At 31.3% G+C, this 25,997-nt stretch overlaps 2 protein-coding genes across 2 annotated transcripts; one reads left to right on the top strand and one right to left on the bottom strand.

Moving 5' to 3' along the window:
• Positions 1-1,066: 1,066 nt before the first annotated feature.
• LOC106428730 (UDP-glycosyltransferase 90A1) lies at positions 1,067-8,775 on the top strand. The gene is made up of 3 exons (XM_013869490.3): positions 1,067-2,105; positions 7,691-8,026; positions 8,440-8,775. Exons 1-3 carry the CDS (start codon positions 1,197-1,199, stop codon positions 8,602-8,604), a joined length of 1,410 nt encoding a protein of 469 aa, XP_013724944.1. The 5' UTR covers positions 1,067-1,196; the 3' UTR covers positions 8,605-8,775.
• A 1,497-nt stretch (positions 8,776-10,272) lies between these two features.
• Positions 10,273-12,728, bottom strand: LOC106428700. The gene is made up of 4 exons (XM_013869449.3): positions 12,446-12,728; positions 11,834-11,959; positions 11,290-11,582; positions 10,273-11,190 (listed from the first exon to the last, which is right to left on the bottom strand). Exons 2-4 carry the CDS (start codon positions 11,955-11,957, stop codon positions 10,477-10,479), a joined length of 1,131 nt encoding a protein of 376 aa, XP_013724903.2. The 5' UTR covers positions 11,958-11,959; positions 12,446-12,728; the 3' UTR covers positions 10,273-10,476.
• Positions 12,729-25,997: the final 13,269 nt, after the last annotated feature.

Below are 25,997 nucleotides of genomic sequence, written 5' to 3'. Positions count from 1 at the left end.
CCAGGGGCGAAGCCAGAAAATTTTTATGCTTGGTGCACTATTAATATGAAGATTAAAATATTAAAAAAAAAATAAAAAAATATAATTTAAAATTAAAATATGATTTAATATGAAAATAAATATATAATAAAATATTGATATTAATACATTATAAATTAATCATTGCTTGAAGTAAGGTATCACTTCTTAGTTTGTGATATTTTCAAGCAATTTTTTGGTAAATCAAAATGAGATAATCACTTAAAATGATCTCACATTCGTTTGGATAGGATGGTTTCCACTAATTTCATTGCATAAAAACAGTTTTTCATGACTTGCACTAGTAACAGGTAAATTCAAAACCAATTTCAAAAGTCTACAAATTAAAAGATATGTAATTAAATAGCTAAATTACTTTTTCATCGTCGATAAAAAACAAAATTTATCTAAAGTCACATTTGTCATTGTTTAAAACTTTAGAACTTTTGTGTAAAATTCAAATACTATTCGAAACAAATCAAAATATTTTTTAAAAAAAAAATTGGAAATAAAATATATTTTTAAAGTTTTGTGCATGTCACGTTAATAGTTACTAGTTACTACTAGTTAGAGATTTATGATTTTAGCCAAAGAAATTGAAAACTATAATTGGCTTTAAACGTTTTTTTTATTTTTTGTGGGCTCAGCTATTTTTTTTTTGGAATTTAGTTTGTTTTGTTTTTCATTTGCCCTTAATGATTTAATCTGAATTCTAATGGGTGCACAATTATAAATTTTAGTGGGTGCACATATAAAATTACTTAGCAATTACACTATTTTTAAAAAAAAATTATGGGTGCCTGTGCACTCCTTCCCTATCATGTGGCTTCGCCCCTGGTTGTTCCCGATGAATTTACCCAGATAACATACGAACAAAAAGATCAAACTTTGAAACTGAAATCAGTTGGGATCAATACCTTGTATTTTTTTTTTTAAGTATTTATATTATATATGGAAAATTGCAAAGTTGCGTGGTGTCTCCTCTCACATGTGACATGTGTATATGCATTTTTCTCAACATCTATAGATGTAAACATGATACATTTTTCATTGAATTAACTCTTCTTTACTTTATTAAACAGCACCTTAATCTACAAGTATAAGTAATGAATATCAATACAAACATGTGCCTATAAATAGGCTTGCAAACGCATAAGAAACATATACAAGATAACAAAATGGCAGTATCATCAAATCATGTGGTTCTCTTCCCTTACATGTCAAAAGGCCACACAATCCCTCTCCTCCAGTTCGGCCGTCTATTACTCCGTCACAGCTGCAAGCAACCAACCACCGTCTCCATAACCATCTTCACCACCCCCAAGAACGAACCTTTTGTGTCCGAGTTCCTCTCCGACACACCGGAGAACAAAGTCATATCTCTCCCTTTCCCGGAAAAAATAACCGGAATCCCTCCCGGAGTCGAGAGCACCGACAAGCTCCCTTCCATGTCACTCTACGTTCCCTTCACGCGCGCCACGAAGCTTCTCCAACCTTTCTTGGAAGAATCACTAAAGAATCTTCCAGAAGTTTCCTTCATGGTCTCAGATGGATTCCTCTGGTGGACATCGGAGTCCGCAGATAAGTTCAAGATTCCAAGATTGGTCTTCTATGGCATGAACTCGTACGCTGTTGCTGTCCCTGTCTCTGCTTTCAAACACAAACTCTTTACCGAACCGGAAACTGAATCTGATACTGAACCGGTAACAGTACCAGACTTTCCATGGATCCGGATAAAGAAGTGTGATATCAGCCATGGTTTTCAGTCGGGTGAAGCGGCTGAGCTAATCATTGACCAAAGAATGTCGACTACTACAAGCCATGGGTTCTTAGTAAATAGTTTCTACGAGCTTGAGTCAACATTCGTCGATTACAACAACAACTCTGGCAGACCAAAGTCGTGGTGTGTTGGACCACTATGCCTGACAGATCTTCCTAAACAAGGACGTGCTAAACCGGCTTGGGTTCACTGGCTGGACCGGAAGTTAGAGGAAGGATGTCCGGTTTTGTACGTGGCGTTTGGAACGCAAGCAGAGATATCAAACAAGCAACTCAATGAATTAGCTTTTGGCTTGGAAGATTCCAAGGTACGTACGCGTTCCCTTAGCTACAGACAATATATGTCTGTATTCAATTATTCATCCTATATATGATTGACCTTCAGGTACACATATTATTTAAGGGTATTTTCTTCCATACTCTATATTTTACTGCAAAAATAGAGTAAAAAATGGTGTATGAACAAAAAATAAAAAATAAAATATTTTTTTTATTTTTTATTTATATTTTATTTTCCATTCCACTTAGTATTTTTTATTTTTTATTTATATTCTGTTTTCCATTCACTTTTAGAGTAAATTGTAAAATGCGGATAGAGATATTTTGAAGCGTTATAAAGTATTTTAGTATTATTTTTTATACTCCATTGTTCCATTCTAAAATTATAGAGTACGGATGAAGATGCTTTTAGAGCATGATTAATGAGAGATTCTTAGGGTGGAGTTCTTAGCGTAATATAATAAACCGTCTCTTAATTTTTAACTAAAAAAGCTAGAGACGGTTTTTTATATTCTCCTAAAAATTTCACCCTAAGAATTCATGTTAATCATGCTCTTAAGACATCTCCATCCTTACTTCATTTTTTTCTCTAAAATAGAGTAAAAGTGAATATAGAGTAAAGAATGCTTCAACTCAACTTCATATCTCACTCCATAATAAAATTTACTCCATAAAAGGAATAATCTATTTTTTGTTTATTCATCACTCTATTATGGAGTGAAAAATGCTGTAGGATTAAATCAATTTTACTTTATTTTCACTTTTACTCTATTTTAGAGAAAACAATGGAGTTTTACATTGGAGATGCTCTTAAACGTTAATTATACAAATTTATTGGACATAGGACTGGTCAACCTGCTTCCATATCTTTAATTATTACTAGATTTTGATCCGCGTTTAGAAAGCGCGGGTTTATTTTTGAAATTAAATAAATTCTTTTTATACAATTTCTATATAAGATATTTTATAGGTTTGAGTATATTTACCCGCGTGCACTGAACCGTACCAAACTGGAAAAAAAACTAAAATTAAGCTGAAATTTTATAAATAACCGAGCATATCATATATTTTTGGAACCGAAAAATATAAACCAAAGTGAAAAATGAAAAAAATTGTTACAAACCAGAGGATTATCCATTACAACCTATATTAAACATAATTAAGCCATTGAAAGTTTTATACTAATAATTGAACTATATGTGGTAATGATCACGTTATGTATAAACATGTTCGAATAATCTGTCTATATTCATAGGGATTTATTGTTAGAGTAATTATATAATAGATTATAGGAGAATAATAAATGAGTTCATTTAAATTAGAAAAAGATATGTAAAGTATTTTTATAGTTAGAGAAATATAAGGTAAGACCAAAAAAATATTTAAGTCTAATGAAATAGTCTAACAACCTTGTATAAGTAGATTTTTTAAGAATCTTCCCTTTTTAATAGTAAAGATTTGATGTGCAATTCCAACTAAATCTCCCGTCAATAAAATATGTTTTCAAGTTCCATAAATAAATTTATGCATTTATTTGTTATAACTGATTCAATATATTAGAATGTAAATAAAGTATCACCCGTAACGATGAATTTCCGTATTTGACAATTGTTGATCTACTATCTAATGATAAATCTAGAAAATGATTTAGTATATTACTATATTTTGAGCTAATTATTTGACTTAGATATTTTGAATGAACAAAATGACATAAAAATATTTGGATATTTTAAAGTTGTCAAGTTGAAAAATAGAAAAATTATTAAAATGTTATTTTTTATATTTTAATTGATTATAATACATATTTAAGATTCATCAAATATTTATATGTGAAAGTTTGAAAATATATAGAACCATTTTTCTATAGTTAGACGATAATATTGCCTCAAGGCTTCTCTCTCCTCTCCTAGAGAGAGAGTTCTCTCTCGGACACTCTTCCTCTCTTATCTTCTAAAAAATCTTTCAGAGAGGTTAGATTTTGTTTTGAGAGTGAGAGAGACCTTTGTTTTTTGTTCCCGGTTTCGGTTTCATCCGACCGGTCTCTGTCTCCGGCGTCTTCGCCTTCTTCTCCGGCGTGGACGGCTGGCTTTTGTCTCCGGGAGGTGATGGCTCCTTCTAGCATCGCTATCGCCGGCTCAAGTCCGGGTTTTTCCGGATCCGTTTGATCTACGACTCTGTTCTTTTCCTTCTCACTGCCTCTCTTTCTGAAGCTTTGACGATTCTTCTTCCCAATCGTTTTTGGGTTTTTGCATCTTCACGCTTATCTTTATCTTTAAAGATGCCTGTTTGGTTTTGCATGATAGTCGGAGATGTAAGATCGATTGTAGGCGGTTGATTATCTTTCGTCGGTTCGTAGATCCGCCAGATAGATTCCTTGATTCGAGCCTCTTTGAAGACCATTCTGTTGGTTCTTGTGGTTCGTTTTCACTGTCGGCGGAGCTCCGCCGTTCTTCTCTCTGGTTCCGGTGGAAGGAAGGGATTCGTGACTTCACACGTGTTCTTCGATCGCGAGACGATCAGACATTTGGTGGGTTACGTGTGCTTCCTTCTACAACGGGTTTCTCCTATGGGTCAGGCCCATAGTTAACAAAATGTTGTTTGGTCCGTTTGTTTTGGGCTTTCGTTTGGTTTGATGGCCTTTTCTTTAGTCTTTCTTTTGACCTTGGTTTGTATAGCATGTGGGCTTAGTCTTGTTGGGCTAAGTTCTTTTAATAAACTTCAGTGAAAAAAAAAAAAAAAAAAAAAAGAACCATTTTTCTATCTAAACCGATAATCCATGAAGAGTATATAGTTTCGTAAATGATAACATTTTCGAAGCACCAAGTACATGATGCCATTATCAGAATCATCGCCTTTACCATTTGAAGTCGTGTAGATATTTATTTTGTAACACCAAGCTTCAAAGAATTATTAATATAGACACAGTGAAACAATAAATATTTATTTTGTGAGTCTGTTTCATGTAGGTATTTTTTGCTGAATGAAAAGTTTGTATCTGCAGAAAGAAAACGAAAGAATATAAACGTATTTATAAACTTTGGTTATATATAATAAAAATAATTAATAATGAGTAGGTAGATTTTTTATAGTTAGAAAAATATATGGTAAGATCTTAATAGTTAGAGATAATTAGAAAAATATAAGGTGAGAAATAGTTAAGTCTAATAAAATGGTCTAATAATTTTTCATAAATAAATTTTTCAAAACTTCTTCTCTTTTAATATTATAGATGCGAACAATTTTATAAAAGCAAATCTCGATGGATACAAAAAGCATGTTATTTTATGACGTGTTTTTATTGTTTTATTGTTCGGCACGTGTTTTGATTCTATTAAAATCATTTCCGTGTCGATACAGTAGGACATATAAAATCTATATTATATACTTTTGTCATCAATCTATAATATTTAATAATTTATTTTCAAGACGTTGCATTCATGCTAATTTTCATAAAAAGTTAAGTACACAATTTTTTTAATAAACTAAAACAATTACGAACAATTACTTTTTTTTTTCATTTTTAGTTTCTTTTCATGTTGCTCAAAAGAAAAGTTTCTTTTTCAAAAAGTATTGTATTTACTATAAATGATTTCTATAAATAACATAAACAGAAGATACATATCTCAAATGTAGAAACATCGCAAAAAGTTTAAAATATTATATTATATGTGTGAAGTGTTTCCATGAAGATTACATAGCCTGGTGGTTAGTATCTTTTAAAACAGCTTGCAGATCATACTATCATAGGTTTGAGCTGGGTAACACCTTGTTTTATGTAATTTTTGAGTTGTTCATTTAATAAATGCAAAATGATGATTAGGCAAAATTACGATTCTTTTTTCCACCTTTTCACAATTTCACAGCTTTCTTTAACTGATTCTTTTTTCTTAATCAACTCTTAAACTGATTCTTATTGATTTTATCAGTGTAGTTCTTGAAAAGGAGTTCTAATTAAATGAATACTAATATTTTATTATAATTTATTTATTTAACTATAATTTATTTTACTTTAAATGCTGTAATGAATGGCAAAATGACACATGTTAATAATATTTTAGAATTTTTCTTCTCATCTCTCTTATGTTTTTTTCTTTTTCGTAATTAATTTTTGACTAAAATACTCACTTATAACATACTAGGGCAAGTCCGCGCAGAATTTGATGGATTGGTTTGTTTAAAAGATATAATTTTGTGTTAATTTTCTTTTGTGTCAAGTTGGGCGTGAATATGATTATGTTGTGTACACCAAATTTTAATTATATAACTAAATTTGTTTTAATTCTTAGTATTGTTGTTGTTTTAATCGTGAATTGTAAGTTTTTACTGTGTTTATATGAATACATTTAAATTTGTTAATTTAATTGTAACTATATTTGTTTTTTGTATTAAAATTTTGGTTATACATTCTTTGTTTAGATATTAGAAGATTAAGTGTCAAACTCATTGTTAACTAAATTTATATATAGGTAATTACATTTGTTTGAACGGAGAAATGTGAATTATTGTTTATATAAGTATTAAGAGATTAAGGTGTATTCAACTAAGAGTTTTAGATGATTTGTATTTAAGTGACAAATCTAATGTTATTCAAAAGATGATTTTAAAACATTTATTGAACTTGTCATTTTAACAAACACTCTAAAATCTATTGTCATTGAACAAAATTTAAGTTGGAGATTTTAGAGTGCTTTAAATGTTTTTAAGGTGTTTGAGAGAGGTTTCTTAGTTATTAAAATAAAAATCCAAATCTATGGTTTTAGATGAGATTCTAGAGTTCTTTAACAAAACCACACCAAATTTTAATATTCATCTAAAATCATCTAAAAACTCATTAAAATCAAATCACTTCAAATTTCAGATTCAATACATCCCCTAAGTGTTAAATTGTATGATAGTTACAATTATTTGATTGAAGCAATGTTAGATCTTATTTTCCAAACTAATTTTCAAATAATACTTGTATTGATTATGTAATTATTATAACTTATGCTTTTCGGTAATTTCTAAAAAAAAAACTGTGATTCATCGGCATGAGTTTTAATAAAATTTAAAATTTCATAAATATTTTTAATGAAATTGTATTTATTTAGAAACTTATGCATATTTATTATTTTTTTAGTTCTCTAAATTTAGTTTTTGTCAGACAAATTAAAATTCCTTGAGTTAATGCTGTTATTTTTATAGGTCTAGATTTGGTAAAACTTTAACAATAACGTAAGTTGATTTCTATTTTTTTGTTCTATTTAATTTTCTCTATTTATTTTTACATTTTATGTATTTTGGATTATTTAATGTATTTACATTAAATTTATTTGATGATTACAATTTTAATTAAACTCAAGCTAATTTAACTAAATTTTCATTTTCATTGTTATATATATATATATATATCTTAATTGATTTTTTTTTAATTTTCTGATTTTGATTATGTATTAATAACTGATTATGGTTTTCGATATTAGTTTACATGTCACAAGTTTCATTATTTTAGTTTAAGTAGTGACTATACAAGTTAGGTATTCAGTGTACGACATAGGTTTTTTTGAACTACCGACATGGGTTATAATTGAGTTCTTACGTTGAATTAATAATTTATGGTCTATGATTTTTCAAGATAAACTTTTTATGGGTCACAAGAAAAGACGTGGAAGAGATTATTGGAGAGGGGTTCAAAGATAGAATAAGAGATACTGGGATGATAGTGACAGATTGGGTAGACCAGTGGGAGATACTGTCACATGAAAGTGTTGAAGGTTTCTTGAGTCATTGTGGCTGGAACTCAGCACAAGAGAGTATATGCGTTGGGGTCCCATTGTTGGCTTGGCCAATGATGGCCGATCAACCACTCAACGCGAAGATGGTAGCTGAGGAGGTAAAAGTTGGAGTAAGAGTTGAAACCCAAGACGGGAGTGTGCAAGGATTCGTGACACGAAAGGAATTAAGTCAAAAGGTAATCAAGTTGCAAACATAATTTTTTTTCTTAATTTTGATTTTAATAGTTCGAACAGATTACGACATGAATTATTGGTAAATAACAACGTTAATTCTGTCTTTTTAAGCTAATTAGATCTTGTTCTATGTGTTATATATATATATATATATATATATATATATATATATATATATATATATGCCAACTTACTATTTTGATATCTTTCCTGTTTGTTAGAAAACTCTTCATTTTTAGATTATTTTTATAAATCTTTATGAAAATGATCTTTCTGTTATTTGTTAAAGACAAACTAAAAAAAATACACAAGGTTCAAAAAAGGGTTCAAATCGATAAGTTAATTTTATAGTTATTTAATGTTAGGGTGACATCTAAATTTTTTTATGTGTTTAAAAAATATTTCTATCTTACAGATTCGAGAACTAATGGAAGGAGACGGAAAACTCGCAAGGGAAAATGTAAAAGAATATTCAAAAATGGCAAAAGAAGCTTTGGTCCAAGGGACTGGTTCCTCTTGGAAGAATTTAGACTTGCTTCTGGAAACGTTATGCAAGAGTAGAGAGCCAACCGTATACTAATATCAATATGTAATGTGTAGTAAGATTGAAGATTGGCTTTTCAAAAAAAAAAGATTGAGGATTGGACAACTTAACCGGAATTAAACCGGCTAGTATATGTCTTTGGTCCAGATTTAGAACCGTTCGTATGATACAATCAGCGTCCAGTTTATGTATTGTTTTAGTTGGATAGTCCGTATAAACTAAACTGGTTGAACAACAAACCACAAAGCATGATCTTAACAATAATAAGTTTTTTCTTTAGGTTCATTAATTACACAACAATCGTAAAGAAAACCTAATCAGTATGGTTTAAAACTTTAAATATTTTTTATCGTGGGTTTTTACTATTCTTGTTTATTTTATTTGCATTTTTTTTTGTAATACCTGTTGCATATATTTTAAGGTGTAAAACTTTGTTGATTATATATGCGTTGGAAATGATTTTAGGTAAACTTATTCTATGATGACATGTTAGTAGGGGTTTTGCCTACTAAAAGGAGGAGAGATATACGGAGTCTGACATCATGTCTGTTGGAAACGCTGTGAATATAGGTACGAAGGCTTTTCCATTTTTCACATAAGTTACTTTCCCTAGTAAGGGCTTATTTGCCAAATAACCCAAAAAAAAATGAAAATTAGATTTTGGGAGAGAGAGTAGAGAGATAGGAAGAGAAAGTAGGAGAGATGGGAAATTTTGGTTAGTTAGTGTATTTAAGTTTTTTTTATGTATATAGGGTGCAATTTCCCTAGTAACAATGAATGATAAGAAAAAATATCTCAAAAGCAAGATAAACAAAATAGTATACAATGCATCCCACCAAGAAAGCAAAAATATGAATAAATAACCTAGGAATATGATATAATATACACAAATTGTTAACAAATCTTTATTATTCAAAATAATTAGCTCTCATATATATTAATCACATTATATAATTTTGTAAATTTTATTTAAGGAAACAAAGAAAAAAATGAGCAACAACTGTTCAATCAAACAAATGAGCAACTGTTCACATTAAGAACAATTCAATTTTTTTTTCTGGAATTCAAAAATGGTTTTTGAAACTATTTTTAAAAATTTAGTATTTTTTGTTTTAAACATTAGTTCCAAAACCTCACAACTTAACTCTAAACCATACGTTTTGATTAGTTAACTCTATGAATATAAATATTTATATATATTCTCTTTAATAAAACGTCGTTTGATCATTTTTCTGGATTCTTTTTGTGAAATAAATTAAAAAAAAATTATCTTAGAGGTTTCTCTAGTTTCTTTTATAATAAAATGATTTATTTAGTTTTAATCTTACAAAAAAATTGGGTTCAAAGTAATATTTGTGTTCTAGTAAGAGAGATTAAAACTTTTACAAACCCAAAATTGAATCAATAACTATGGTCAACGAGACTCCAATCCAAGACTACTGTAATAAACAATTCAAGAATAAGCATAAAGAAAAGTTAGAGACTCCAATTCCAGTATGAATCTGTAGTTGATGATTAAAAAAAGAAAAAAAGCCTTGATCAGATTGTCCAAAAACAGAGCAAAAACAGAGTATATATTTATTCAGAGCAAAAACAGAGTATATTCATTCCAAAACTCAGTTAAAAAAAATTAATGTATTAACTTTTTCATTTCAACCTCTAAATATTAGCAATCTATTAAACAATAAGTATGAAGATACAAAATATTCAGAAACCTATTATAATAAGAACGAGGTAATTTATTGTCACAGGTACAAAAGAATTAAACAAGAAAATAATACCCTCTGTGAATAGTAATCAACTCACTAGGAACTGTAATATCGTTCACATTTAATGACTGTTAAAAGAACAATATCAAACTTAAACGTTATACTTTTGGAGTATTGAGTTTAATTACTCTTATTAACATCAAAGAAGCTCATCAAGAAACGACCTCCCTTTAAATTTCTCAACCTTAAAACCCATCTCTTCCATCCTCGACCGCTCTGTCTCAAGCTCAGCCAGCTCCGCCTTCATCTCCTCCACCCTCAACCTCGCTTCCCTTGCTTCCTCCTCTATCTTGGCTAAGTCTGCTTCCTGAATCTCCAGTTCTTGTTTCTTAGACCTCAGTGATTCTTCTTGTCTCTCTTTCTCCGCGTCTGCGTTCTCTTGAAACCGAGCAAACTCCTCAAGAACAGAACGTAGCCAACCAACATCGATGTTCACAGACTCCAAGTCCTTAATAACCGCAAGCATCTCTTTCACTTTAAGTTCGGTCAACTGCGCGACCGGAGTTGATCCAAGTTCTTGCATCAGCGAGCATAGGCACTCTAGGTATCTGGACCTCATCGATGCTGATTCTAGCCTGCAGTTTTCAGCTATGTCTCCGTGTTTGTCGATGATTGACTGTAGGATTGTGGAGACACCAGAGCTCACACGGTATTTTCCAACCGAAACACATGTGTCCGACATTACTGATTGAAGGTCGAGCTCTACACCTTCCTCATCATCATCATCATCATTGACGTAAGACCTTGGAGGGCTTACAGCATTGAATTCACTAATCTCACTGGCTGTTTCATTCTTGCCGTTGTGCTCATACCCTCCTCGAGGTCTTGGTGATACAGTTTTGTAACGATCAGCCTAAACAACAACATTAAAACAAAACAGAAGAAGATGTCAACATGCCCCTCTCTTACTTGTAAGATTGTCTCCTATTAAAAAAAACATGTCAAGAAATACCATGTTGTTTGGGGATAGAGGAACCGTCTTCAAGGGCTTCTCTGGCCTATGGTTGAAAGAATCATGCTGACCGTTGAGGTCAACAGAGATTTCATCAGCCGGTGAAGAGGGGAAAGATTTGTTACTTTCGGGAACCGTTGTCTTCTTCACAGCTATTGGTGAAGGTCTTGATTGATGAACTCTTGGCGAATTGGCAGTACCGTTCTGATGCTGCCTTGTGTTAAGAGGTGACGGTGGGTGTGATTCTGTCTTTTTCTTACCAAAACTCCCTGGGAGGCTAAGAACCTTTGAGGCTGTAATAAAACATTCAAGAATAAGAATAAAGAAAGGATAGAGTCTTGATTATAAAAACAGAGCAAAAACACAGTTTATTCATTTCAAAAACTCTAGAACAAGTTCTTGATACTGACAAATATTATCATTTTCACTCAGATGAAACATGATGTGGTTTGATCGACTGCCAAAACACATTTATAGATTAACAGATCAATCATACTGCAGATTCTATCCCCAAGAAGAGAGAAAGTTATAAGAAAAAAGATACCTTGCTTCTTTGAATTCTTCTTTCCATTGCCTTGAGCAATCTTCTCTACACAATCAGAAGCACATTCATGGAAGGGGTTTCTAGAATATTTGCAATCCGGGTGAGTTCTCCGGTTGGTATCCATATCTTAAATCAATGTATAAACTCAAATCAGATTCCAAAAAAATAATAAAACAAGAAAAAACCAGAAGAAGAAGGCTTATCAGGAACCAAACTCAAAGACCAGACACATAAACTTAGTTTTTTATTTGTGGGTTTTCTATAGTTTAAACAGAGTCACTTCAGGGTAAGTGAAAAGGTCAAGACGTTAGACATCAAATTCAATATTAAAATGGTTGAAAACCAAACAACAACTCCATTGAATCCCCCTGTTTAAATCAACCATTCATGATTTATCTCTTCAAAAACAAAAAAGAGAAGGAGGACCAAACAAGTGGTAGAAATGAAAAAAGAGACTTTCCCACCAATACACACATTAAAGAAACTTTGAAACTATTGTATCAGACGATCCCCACAACAATAACTGCTTAAGACAGAAGTCCAGCAAAAGCAGGCCCTACCACAACAATCTCTTTGAAAATAAAAGCCTCAAATTTTTCTTGAGAAAGATACCTGTAAAATGGGAATGATGGTGGTGAAGAAAGGTCTTGAAGCAGAGGAGAAGGAAGCGAAATAGAATTTTTTGTTTAACGATGTAAAGTTTACAACTATATAGGAAGAGCCAGAGGTGATGTTTTCATTTGACCGAAACCTATTAAATATACGAAGAAGATCGTTGAAGATTCGAAGAGGATTGACTATTCATTAAATTGCGCAGGAGAATGAAGATACACGTTGCGATCAATGAGAGGGGCTTCCAGAAGTTGACAACAACGAAGCAAATAGGAAGAAAATGGGAACAAAGAAAGCCTCTTTCAGTTCATACCTACTAATTAACCAGATTTCATACTTTATTGGTCACGCTCACGTGTGAGCCTAGTAGCTTCTAATTTTTTTTATTTCTTGTATAAGATAAAAATCTATTACTATTATTAATATTTTTTCGGGCATTCAGTCTTTACAAAATTTATCTGCCAACATTTGTCATTCTTATAAACGTGGGAATTTATATTATTAGGATTTTTTTATTCCATTCTACGGCCTTTGATCCAGTTGCATTTTAAAGTTAAAGAAGTTTTATTTAGTGATACACCAGTGTTTTTTTATTTATAATTTGTATGCTTTTTTAATAGTTACTAGATTCGGATCCACACTATTAAAACGATACATTATTTTTATAAAAACTTAATACCTTAAAGTTAATCTTTTTAGATAATATATAGTTGTCGATCTAAAAATTGAAGATATGTTAAAAGTTTCACTCTTATATAAATATATTACATAGTTACTAAATTTAACATGTTTTGAGAACATATTCTATATTATTTATTTTAATTAAAAAGATTACAAATTTAATATAAAAAATTAGATGAATATATAATATATAAAAACATCAAATTATTGATTTTTCCTTATAAATAATGAAAAATTAATAATGATCTATAATATTTTTAAAAAAAAATTAATATATTAAAAAAAATTATTTTTGTAATAAGAATTAGAATCTTTCTTCAACAAATTTGTTAGAATATATATAGACAAGGTTCCACAAATCAGTATAGGCTGCGAAGAGGCGGCAAATAAATCCATTCTAACCGAAACAATTTTCTAAAAATAAGATTTATAAGATTCAAATCGTTTTAAACCATTTTAAATCAGCTTAAACGGGTTTAAATCAGTGTAAACAATTTAAATTATAGTATAAATCTGTTAAATTAAATAATAATGTTACTAAAAATTCACAAAGTTTTGTAATTCTTTTTATTTTGTATTTCTAATTTGATAATTCATCAAGATAATTTTATAGTTAAAGCCAAAAACTAAAATATCTTAATAAATGTAAAATGTATATAAAATTAATCAATAATTCGTTAACATCTAGTCTCCGCCTAGGCTCTGAATAATCTGCCTAGGTGCTAATCCTCTGCAAAGCGTCTAGTTACCGCCTACCAATTTCTTAAAACTTTATATAGATATTTAAAATAAAAAGATATTATAATATATTATCATTAAATTATTGAAACTATTTTATATTATTTACTAAAATAAATAAATGCATTTAGTGAACATATTGCGTAATTTATGTTGGGATATTATGAAACGTACATTTAATACTTTCTAAAAGATGCTCGAACTTGAAAAATCACATATGAATGTTTTAGTAAGATAGATTTTATTTTCCTAAATTTTAATAAACCAATATTTTATATGTTATAAAGTTATATCTACCAAAAATTTAACCTGAAAATACTACAAAAAATATTTAATAGAATTAAAAAAATCAGAAGCAACAACCTAGCAAAAGGATACATTTTGTTTTTTTGTTTAAAGCAAAAACAACAAAATAATAATTCTAGTAAACAATTATCAATAAAAACAAAAATCATAATTCCTAACTTTTAAGAATTAATATAATTTATTTACAAAATCATTTTACAACCATTTCTAAAAAAATATTGGCTGCTAACATGACTGCTAACATAACCAATTGTTAGCCAGCAAAATAGGACTTCGAACTCTCGAACAGAGACTGCCACAAAATTGAAGAAGAAGATAGACCAAAAGCTTATCACCACAACATCATTGAAAAGCTAAATCGAGGAGAAAACTAAGGCATAAGATACAAAACGCTGGCCAAGTGTACGACTGACGTATTCCAAATGAATTCAGTGGTTAAATAATCCACATTTAAACATCATGCCCGAATAATTAGGACTTACAAATAAAAGTCGAGCCTAGTCTCGCAAAGATCGGCAAATCGAATATGTACTAAATAAGCTGAGGCATTCTTGTATGCCAATCTTTGACTCCACCATAAGGGAATAAGCCAAGCCAAGTACTGGTCCAAAAATAGACTCTAATATACACAAAATGGGAAACAAGGAATAACCATGTAGAGAGACAGAAATCGAATAAGTACTAAATAAGCCAAGCCATTTTCGCATGACTATCTTCGACTCCACCATAAGGGGATAAATCGAGCTAAATCTTGCTTTCCCCGAAAGAAAATAATATATACAATAGAACAAAATTGGGTATAACCATGTAAAGTTTCGGAAGTCGAGTGGTACTAAATAAGCTAATCTGCTCTCGTACGCTTCTCTGACCCTAGGGAATAAGCCACAAGTCTTATTCCCCACAGACACAAGCATAACAACATCATACATGAGTAAGGGAAAACCAGGACCCGATCTCATGCAAGAACAATAGTCGAGCTGACATAGCAAGCTAGCAACAAAAGGATAAACCCAGCTTCGTGCTCCTGGCTACAACAACCCCATAAAGAAAATCATTTCAAGAATCATCAATTCAAAAACCAAAAGGCACAATTACTTGGAACAAATCCTTCAAAGGCGAGTGATAACATGTTTTTTTATAAATAGCCAGCATTCCAGAAGGAAATAAGCGATAAAACAAAGATAAAATGGTACAAACTCATTTGGGATCACCTTCACGATCATGCACCTCCAAAAATCCTCCATGACCAAATCAACCACATCCATCTCATCAAGAGAAGTTATGCTGGCATCCGACACCGCCTCATTCTCGTGTATCTTCTCTTCAGAAGTCGAGATAGCCTCCTTCATGTAGTTTTAAGGCAAGCAACGATGCCAGAAATCTGATTCTCAGCCATCACCGCCCTCTAAATGGTATCTCTCCTCAAGTTAAGCCCCTTACCTTGCTTAAGCATCTTTCATACATCGTCCATCTATGAAACCACCCTCTCTCTTTCCACAACACCAGTTGATATATCATGGTTCTTATGGATTTGAACATGATATAAATCATGTTTTAGATTCTTTATTATATATTTTGATTTGTTTTTGGAGTCTTTGTAGGTTCGGGTACGCTTTGGAAAAGTTTGGAGATTCTGGAGAACTTTGAAGTTTGGAGAGAATTGATGCTGAAAATACCAAGCCGGAGTCGAACATTGGACCTAGTGTCGATCGACACCCACCAATGATGTCGGCTGACACCCATCACTTACAAATAAATTGACGTGTTTTAACGAAGTTTCAAGAACTGCAGTTTTCCCAAACGTTTCCCTTATTTAAAAAGAGGTCAGATTCGTGTTTTAACCTATATTAACTATTCTAAAGAAATTATTTAGGCTAAACTTTATTTTACTTTAGAGAGCATTGGAGAGACAAGTCAAAAAAAAATTAGAGAGAAGATTTTGAACTCATTACCTACTCTTTCGATCTTATGATTTATATTTCATCGATCATTTTAGATTCAGGGTTCTTCAAAGGAATGATGAATTGTTAGATTGAATTTGTAGGATTATCGTATATTCTTCATTTGGATTGTTCTTACTGCTAGATTTAGATTCACAACCTGAAATCAAGATCTTAGGATAATTGGTAGATGCAAAAGCATTATTGATTGATTGAACTAATCTTAGATGTAGTTCAATCAATCAGACTGAATTAGATTTGGTTTAGCGATTTAGTGAACGTATCAAACCTGATCTTAATGTTTGTCTTAACTGATTGGAATCACAAAATATTTGGAATTCTAGAATCTAGACATAGATTATCTCTGCAACGAAAGTTGATTGATTTGATTATAACGCTTTGAGTTCTAGAACTGTTCTTCATAAACCTTTAGCAATTGTTTGATCTGCAATTCTGATTTACCTGTGAGTTATCCTGAGTCTAGCGCACTTCTCCTTCGATTACAACATCTTTATTTACCATTCTATTGCATTAAAACTACTGCTGTCTAGCTTAATTTGAAAATCAGAAGTCTATTGTGTGATCTGAGTCTCTGTGAATATGATCCCCAAGTACTACAATGCACCTCTAAAATTGTACAGTTGCTCATTAGGGTTAATATAATCATATCAAATTTGGCATCGTTGTTGGGGACTCTTGATTCACCACTAGATCAGGTGTCGAATATTTTTTTTGTTTATTAATAGTTCTATATCTCTTTTCTAGTGGCTTTCAGGTGTATGCATCTAGCTAACAGAAGCAATAAGGGAAATCAGCTTTTGAATCTTTCGAATCAGGAGTTTTATGAGTTAGAACATACCAACCGGAAGAGAGTGTCGACCGACACTCACTTGGTGATGATCGACACCATTCGTGCAAACGCAGAGATGGTTAATCCGATTATTCTGGTGGCTGATGATCAAGTAGTCCTAAAGGATCCAGAGGGTCAAGCGTGTAACAGAGCTGGCCAGAAGGTTGGTGAGCAGGGAAATTTATCCCTGGTCAGTTCTATGTTAACAGATCTGCGATTTGAGATTCTCCATTCCAAAGGAATGACTTTAAATTTAAACGTGTGTACTACACTCTTGTGGGATAGCACCCTTTTCATGGTCTTCCTCATGATCATCTTATGGACTATCTTGAGAGTTTTTAGGATCTAGTGACAAGCATAAAGATAAAGGGAGTCTATGAAGACTACCTCTTCTGCACGTTTTTTCATATTCTCTTGTTAGGAATGAAGCTTACTGGCTCAAGCAGTTGCCGCCAGGATCTTTGACTACCTCGAATGACACCAAGAATGCATTCCTGAACAACTTTTTGGTGATGAAAGTTTTGAGAAGCTGAGAAATAAAATATCCATGTTTTCTCAGGGTCCTACTGAAGCATTTAAGGTTTTTGGATAAGATTCAGAGCATACTAGAGAGACTGTCTACACCATGGTTTCAGTGAGGTTCAACTGTTGGGAATTTTCGCCAGAGGTGTAGATTGGAGGTATGAGATGGCTTCGGATAAGTGAAGGAAACATTGGATGAAAATCATATTTCTGAAGTGAAAACTAAGTTGGATTATGATCACCAATCTTCTTGTGAATAAGAATCAAGTTCAGTTTGCTGCAAAGGTTGAGACATTTGAACCAACTCAAGAATTTGAAGAAAAGGATGTTAAATATGTCAATGGAGCTGGTTTCCAAGGTTACAATCAGAGATCTTAGTTTCAGAAGCTTTTCCAAAGCAGCAACAAATTCACGAGGAACTATGGTTTTTCTTCTTATTAGGCTCCTCCTGCAGCAACTCAAGGTAGTAATTTGAGTCTATGCAGGATAAGATCTTGTAAGGACGGAAAAAACAGGATGTTGGAGTTCAATAAGAAGATGGATTCCATGTTGAAAAGGAACTTTGAAGCTCTGAAAACTCATGTCAAGAAGCTGGATATTCAGGTTGTACAGACTGTTGAGTTTGTGAGGGAATTTTCCCTGTAAAGTCAGACACCAACCCAAGACACTTTTTCAAGCCATCGTTACTAGGAATGGAGAACAAGGTGTTGATGCATGTGAATTTGTGGGTTTAGAAGAATAAAACGAAGTTGATTTTGGTGACCGGAGTATAGTATCGATCGACACCCAGCCCTGGTGTCAATCGATACCCCCAAGATTCATGAGCTTTCAAGTTTTGATGGACAAAAATCGACTCCAATTTTCCAAGTCGACACCTCAAGAGCCGGCCAAAATGAAATTTGTGGTTAGTTCACTTATTTTGGTAGGATTTTTTTCTGATTTGGCAGCTTAAATAAATTGGTTTTTGGTTCGGTTAGTTTCGGTAACTGCTTACATTGATTTTCTTTTTTATTTCAAAAAAAGTATAAAATAATCAAACCATACTAAAAACTGAAACTGAACTAACCGATTCTGCCAAAATTGACCAAATTTAACAAGATTAAACCAAATATAACTAAAATCAAAATTTTGATTAAGTTAATAGAATTTTTGAAATCCAAACTAACTGATTAACGAACCAAACCAAATTTTATTTCGGGTTAATTCAATAAGATTTATGTCGAACAAAAATAACCAAAACCGAACTATCCAAAAGAATAACCCGAATTAATAGTCTATGAACTAACCAAACAAGCATAACTAACTACTATCAACCAAGAACGCCAAGCAAAGAGGAAATAAACTCACATGCGCCAAAAATTTATCCCAGTCTCTATCGGCCTGCTCTTGGACAAGACCCAGCGGAGATGTCATCTAGCTCAATGGGGGCCACAGAAGATGAAACAGATCGCTCAATTCGCCACCTTGCTTTTTTCATTGGATCGTCATCACCTTTGATCTACCCGTCGACAGCAGACCTCTTATCCAAAGCTCCACTTACAAAATGCCCCAATGAATAACGCTTGAAGGCACAATGGGAGCACCAGCAGAAGTCGGAGTAACAACAAGATGCAAGGAAAAACCTTCCTTGGTCAATAAAACGGCTGAGAATCAGTGTTCCCCATCCCAAGGGCGTCCCATACTGAACATTTCCGACCGCCTTCTCTGGGTAATCTTCAATGATAGGGGAAGAACCCCATCAGGACCAGACTCAGCCGAATCCAGACGACTCTCTCCTTCACCCAACTACGATGACGATACCTTCACAAGGTCGGTCTAATTTCAGATATACCTCCTAAACTTCCCCCCCCCCCCCATTTTTTTCGACGACCTTCTCTCTTCTTGGTTATCCGTAAGATTGTGGAAAATCATGATTGATCTCCTTGTTTATACTTGAACGGAATTTAAATTGATATATCCAAAAAACTGATACCAAACTCGATCAGCACCCAAAAAATCGAATGAGTATCCGAACATATAAATATATATTTACTTATTAGTTGTTATCATACTTACAATATTATTAAAACCTTAAATGAAAATTAAAAATTAAATATAGTAGTTATTTTGGGTATAAATTGATTAAAAAATTGATGATTTTGTCGCAAAATACCCAAATCAAATTGTATATATGGTTACTTGCAGTTAAAAAAAATACCATTTTGAACCATATCTAATGAGTATTTTTTTTGTTATTTTGGTCATTTTTAGTTATTTTGGGTAAGTTCGTGTAATTTGGATGTTCGTGTAATTTGGATGTAAATATACAAACCGAATTGGATAGTTTAGTTATTTTAGTTAAAAGTATCTTAACCTGAACCAGATATAACATGTATCTAGAAATTTTTACTTTTTTTCATGAGAAACGTACCCACCTGAATCCAAGAGGAGCCGACTCAAATCCAACCCATCTTTTCTAATACACGAACACGATATTTTCAAAATTTTAAATAACTTATATCCAAAAAATCGACATGTACTTAAGTGGATACCCGATAACCCAAGCCAAAATCTCAACATCACTGCATAATAATTGCTAAAAATCATATGTATTTATTTGTCAACCAAAATATCTTTTAATTTGAATATCCGATACCGCAAATCGTTTAAAAAATTCTTAAAGTTATATATGAAACTTTATTTTATATCAAGCAAAAGAAATTGATAATCGAAACACATAATTTTTTTAGTCTTAAAAATATTATTTCTGATACTTTACATACTTTGTAGTTCTAAAAATTATAAATTTTCTTATTATGTACTTAATCTTTATACAAATAATTTTATTTTTATTGGGCTGAATTTATGTTATTTGTTCCAATTTAAGTGGATTAATTAAACGGGTTTGTGAAAAGCTTTTTTTTTTTAACGGTGGACATATATTATGCTATTACAAACTCGGAGAAATATTACAAACATAATTAGTCAATCTTATTTTCTTTTCTTTAGATCTTTAGGATTTTGTTCAGAAAAAAAATCTGATACTTATGTGACTGTGTCTATGTCCTTTCGTTTTTTTCTCGGTGTAATTATCCCATAATTATCCCATAATAAATTATCACTTTCGTGTAATGGTTAAAAACGGTTAATAGTGGTTCGAGCACTAATAAAAGTCTGTATATGCAAATATGCTTTAATTCAGTCGTGGGATTGTGAGGTGGGGACCAAAATCTGATTTGACCATTTTACCTTTAATGGTAAAATTCAGTTTGAAAAAACAGTGGTAAAATAAGTATATTATTGTTTTATTTTTTCTTTGAAAATTTTAATTTTTATATTTGTGTTTTTTTTGTAATCATATTATTTAATATAATTTGATATAATATTTGGTAAATATATTAAAGGGGTTTTTGCCAAAACTAACCAACAACTTGATTTTAACCCCAAACATATACCCAAACTTAAATCAAATGCAAAACTAACCTAAAAGCCTAGTGAAATTACAGCTCAGTCTCTTGTGAGCAAACAAAAAAACAGAAGCCATTTTTACGAATATAGCCCCAGTAAATCGTCTGAGTCGTCTGAGATGTTGGAAGTCGTCTCGACGACTGAAGTGTAAGTCGTCTGGTACCAGTTTATTTTAAAAATAATTTATAAATCTTGTAAAAAAATATTTTGATGCATGAAAAATAAAAATCAAGTAATTATAAACAGTTTTAAGTGATATAAATTAAAATATGATAAAATTGATTTGTTTTGAAGATAGATGAGTGGAAGTAGTGAATCATGAAATACTTTGGTTTAGGAGTTTGGCAAACATATGTTGTAGTATTGTATGTATTGTTAGGGTTAGATTTTGGAAAACTAAAATATTTTTTTCAAAAATTAGTTTTTACCTATATGTGTTTAATTCTGTGTATAGTAAACACTTTTCAAGTTTGATTTGATTTTATGAAATGCTTAATTAGATAATTAAGTTTAGGGGTTATGTTTAGGGTGTGGACGACTTATAATTCAGTCGTCTGTTGAATAATTTACTCGGACGACGTATATTTCAGTCGTCCACATCGTACCGAACCATTAATTTTACCAATGTACGTTTTAACCTAACCGGATCATTTACCGGACATATAAAAGCTAGTTTAGGGGTTATGTTTAGGTTAAATATTCCCGCCTAAAATTTTTTTAAAAAATTATTTTCCCGCTTAAATAATTTAAACCAGACGACTTACATGTAAGTCGTCTGGAAAGTCTTCTATTTTAGTTTCCCGCTAAAAATATTTAATTTCCCGCTTAAAATATTAAACTCTTCTGTGATTATGTAAGTCGTCCAGGAAGTCGTCTGAGTCAAAAATATTTAACCTAATTGGATTTTTTGTCTCCTTATATAAAGAAAAATTTATACATTCTCTCTCCTCCTCTCAAATGGCTGCAACAAAAATGTAATGTTCATCATTCTAAAACTCTCCAACCTCTCTCTAATCTCTTTGACTTGAAAACACCAAACTTTATATGAATTTTTGAAACCAAACAAAAACAGACGACTTAACTTTCAGTCGTCTCAGGTTACAGATTTCAAAGTCAATTGTAAAAATAACCTCTGCGTTGACCAGACGACTTCCAGGTAAGTCGTCTACAGCCAGACGACTTCCCAAGTAAGTTGTCTGACGAACATATCTGGAAAAAAACTCGATGTCATACGTTAAATTGGTGAGATAAGTTCCTTAGCATACATAAGGTTTCTATGACTCTATGAACCATAAAAAATTTAGAATCAAAATCTTGGGTTTTTTTAGCTCATTGTGGAGAGAAAGTGAGAGATATGTTGTGTTTAGTTCACAAGAATGGAAAAAGAAGAAGGGTAAATCGATTTTGGGAGCATTAAGATCTTCAAATTGGTTGTTCATGGTGGTTGTGGCATTGATGACAATGGCAATCTTGTAATTACTTGAAAATGATGAGGGTGAGAGAGTAAAAATGTCATTTAAAAAAAAAAAATTTGATGGCATTTTCGTAAATTATATGAACTTGTGGTGTGAATAGGGCAAAACCAATTTTCAAAAAAAATGGAGGTTAGTTTTGTGTTTGACTTTAAGTTGTAGATCAATTCTACAAAAAGCCATATATTAAATATGTCAAATTGCATAACTATACACATGTGCCTTATGTATTTCAGAAATTATTTTAAAACTTTATTCTTAAAATTCACAACATATTATATTGTCTTAATAATTACCTAACATAATTAGTCAAAAATATTTATACCAAAAAAAACCGACATAGAATCGACCCGAAAATCAAAAGTTTCATACTTTATTAGACTTGGCCTATATATCAAACCCGAAAACCGAACAAAATTTTTGAATTTTTTTTGAAAAAAATTTAATTTTTAATATTTTCTATATATATATATATAAATGAGTTAATATGGTCTTCACTAATTTTAAGTTAAATCACATGTAAATGAGTTAATATGGCATTCTTGTAATTTTTTTTCATCTTCTCCAAGAATATTTTAGAATTCTCTGCAACATTTCAATGGCCACCATACTTTCATAACTGATCAATTTTTACGTTTTTCTTGTTGGTTATGCCTTAAACTTGTAATGCATTACAAAACATCTGATTTCAACCTTTTAAAACCCAAAATGTTAGTTACTTTAAAGATCCCGATTTTCTTGTCTGATTATGACAAATCAACATAGTGAACGACCATGGAATGTATTATCGCCAGAGAATCGATCACCATGAGCGTGTTCTGATCAGGTCTAAAAGGTATATCATTGAATCGAACTTTGTTGTGAATGAAGAAACATAACTGATTTTGTTATCGACAAAGAACGTGGTTAGTCATTTAATATAAGCAGTTATGAAATAGTCAGTTTTTGGAAAATAATTGTTGGACCCAACTTTTATCAATGGGTCACACTGCTGTTTTAATAGAATAGATATGCCAAGTAATAGTAGAGACAAATATTAGCAATGATCATATTTTAATAATATTGATATGTTATGAAACTAATAAGCTTCCCTTTAAACCCAAAACAAATATTCCATCTATCTTATTGAAACCAAACAAAAACAGACGACTTAACTTTCAGTCGTCTCAGGTTACAGATTTCAAAGTCAATTGCAAAAATAACCTCTGCGTTGACCAGACGACTTCCAGGTAAGTCGTCTACAGCCAGACGACTTCCCAAGTAAGTCGTCTGACGAACAGATCTGGAAAAAAACTCGATGTCATACCTTAAATTGGTGAGATAAGTTCCTTAGCATATATAAGGCTTCTCCAAGCACACAGAATCACAAACGAAAGTGACCCACCCATAATCGTTAGCTTCTATGACTCTATGAACCATAAAAATTTTAGAATCAAAATCTTGGGTTTTTTTAGCTCATTGTGGAGAGAAAGTGAGAGATATGTTGTGTTTAGTTCACAAGAATGAAAAAAAAAAGAAGGGTAAATCGATTTTGGGAGCATTAAGAGCTTCAAATTGGTTGTTCATGGTGGTTGTGGTATTGATGACAATGACAATCTTGTAATTACTTGAAGATGATGAGGGTGAGAGAGTAAAAATGTCATTTTCGAAAAAAAAAAAAATTGATGGCATTTTCGTAAATTATATGAACTTGTGGGGTGAATAGGGCAAAACCAATTTTCAAAAAAAAAAAGAGGTTAGTTTTGTGTTTGACTTTAAGTTGTAGGTCAATTCTGCAAAAAGCCCTATAAATTACCATTCAATTTTTCAATTTATTTATAATCATATGCCACTGAAGTAATAAATTTACTTACCTTTTAAAATTCTTGTCTTTTACAGTTTAATTAATGCATATCCTAAATCTAACTTTGATTTAAAAACGAGTATAAATGCATATTTATAGGAATTTCTATTTTGAATCATGTAAATGCAAGTGTAAATGCATATTTATAGGCATTTTTATTTTGAATTATTCTTTCAACCATTTTTGGTAACAATACAATCGGTTTCCAAATCTAATAACAATCAATTCAAAACAATTAATTAAATAATTAGCGTGTGTAAATATATGTTGGTAGATATTTTTCATCTCAAATTATTTTTCCTACCGTTAAATTTCTCATAGAATAATTAAATAATTAGCTAAAATTTTGGGCCTTAACTAATTTAAGATGACCCAAATTATTATGTATCTTTATACAAACCAAGTCCAAAATTAATTTGTAGTTTTTTTAAATTTTATTTATACATTCATTTTTAGAAATCTTAATCTATTATATAAAAATCCGATAAAATATGTAAAAATCTTTAAGTATTACGATTAAATTTTACTCAAAAAATTGTTAATCCATGATACAAGTTCTCTATTTTCTTCATATTCTTATTGAAAAAATTAAAAAAAATATATGAAGATTAAATTTTATAAATGAATTATTTAGTATAAACAAAAAAAAAATATTTGTGCGTTTTTGGAAATCAAAGTCTAGATGATGGTAAAAAACTAACATCTTACTTAGAATATAAAAAAATCTAAAGAGAAAAAAAATTAGGAGTTATCTACCGGATCAAGCAATGGTTGATCAGGTAATCAGATTCCAACGATTTTTACAAGTTTTATCGAATTCTATATAATAGTTTTTTTAAAACTCAAACTGAATTACATATAGGTCACCAGATTCACCGGTTCTGTCTCGAATCTGGGTCGGATTTCAAAACACTTTACAATAACTATGTAGCACAAGTATAACAATTAGTATAACTTGCCCCAAAAAAAACATTTAGTATAACTAAAATTTAAAATTGAAAATAAATACCCTCAGGCTCTAGCTTCTTATTAATTTAGAATCCAGTATATGCTGTAAGTTTGTCTGTAAAAGTTCCCTTAGTCTGGTAGTTTATCATTCCATTCATTGATGACGGGAGACATGCGTATAGATATATTCCAGATGGAGAAACTTACGTCGGACTATGGGAGTGGTTTTGTTACGTAATCGAAATTTCAGCTTCATAAAAGGTGGACAGTTGGGTGTATGGATATATTGATTAGGAGGACAAAGCCAGCCCCGGATTTGCCCCACTAAATAATACTACTATACTAGTAGTATTAATTGTTTTCATAATAGATCTACCTTATTGTCAGTTCATTTAATTGAACATGTCAACATGCAATCATTTATGCCAATTGTATCTCTCATGTCATACGAGAACATATTTACGCCGAAACTTGGAAGAATAAAAAATCAGTGACAACTTAAATTATCTTGGTTTTGTTAGATTTTTTTTTCTTAAAGCATTAGAGATTTTCCTTTTAAAAGAAACTAAATATAAAAATAAAATAAACAAAGAATAAGTAGTAGTTGAGACACCGAAAGAAGAATGCATAACCTAAACGGAACAAGAGAAGCTCTCAACAAAGTTAGTTAGGGCTTTGCACGTTACCTTAGCTCATGCAATCTTCGCCTTTCATCATTTTAATTCTTTTTAATATACTAAATTTGATCTATATATCATTTATATACGTATACACATATATACCTGATCGTCATGCATGTCTTGCA

The sequence above is a fragment of the Brassica napus genome, chromosome A7, assembly GCF_020379485.1.
Source record: "Brassica napus cultivar Da-Ae chromosome A7, Da-Ae, whole genome shotgun sequence".
NCBI classification, from domain to species: Eukaryota; Viridiplantae; Streptophyta; class Magnoliopsida; order Brassicales; family Brassicaceae; genus Brassica; species Brassica napus.
The sequence above is the reverse complement of the archived record's forward strand: the minus strand, read 5'-3'. Positions and strand labels throughout refer to the sequence as shown.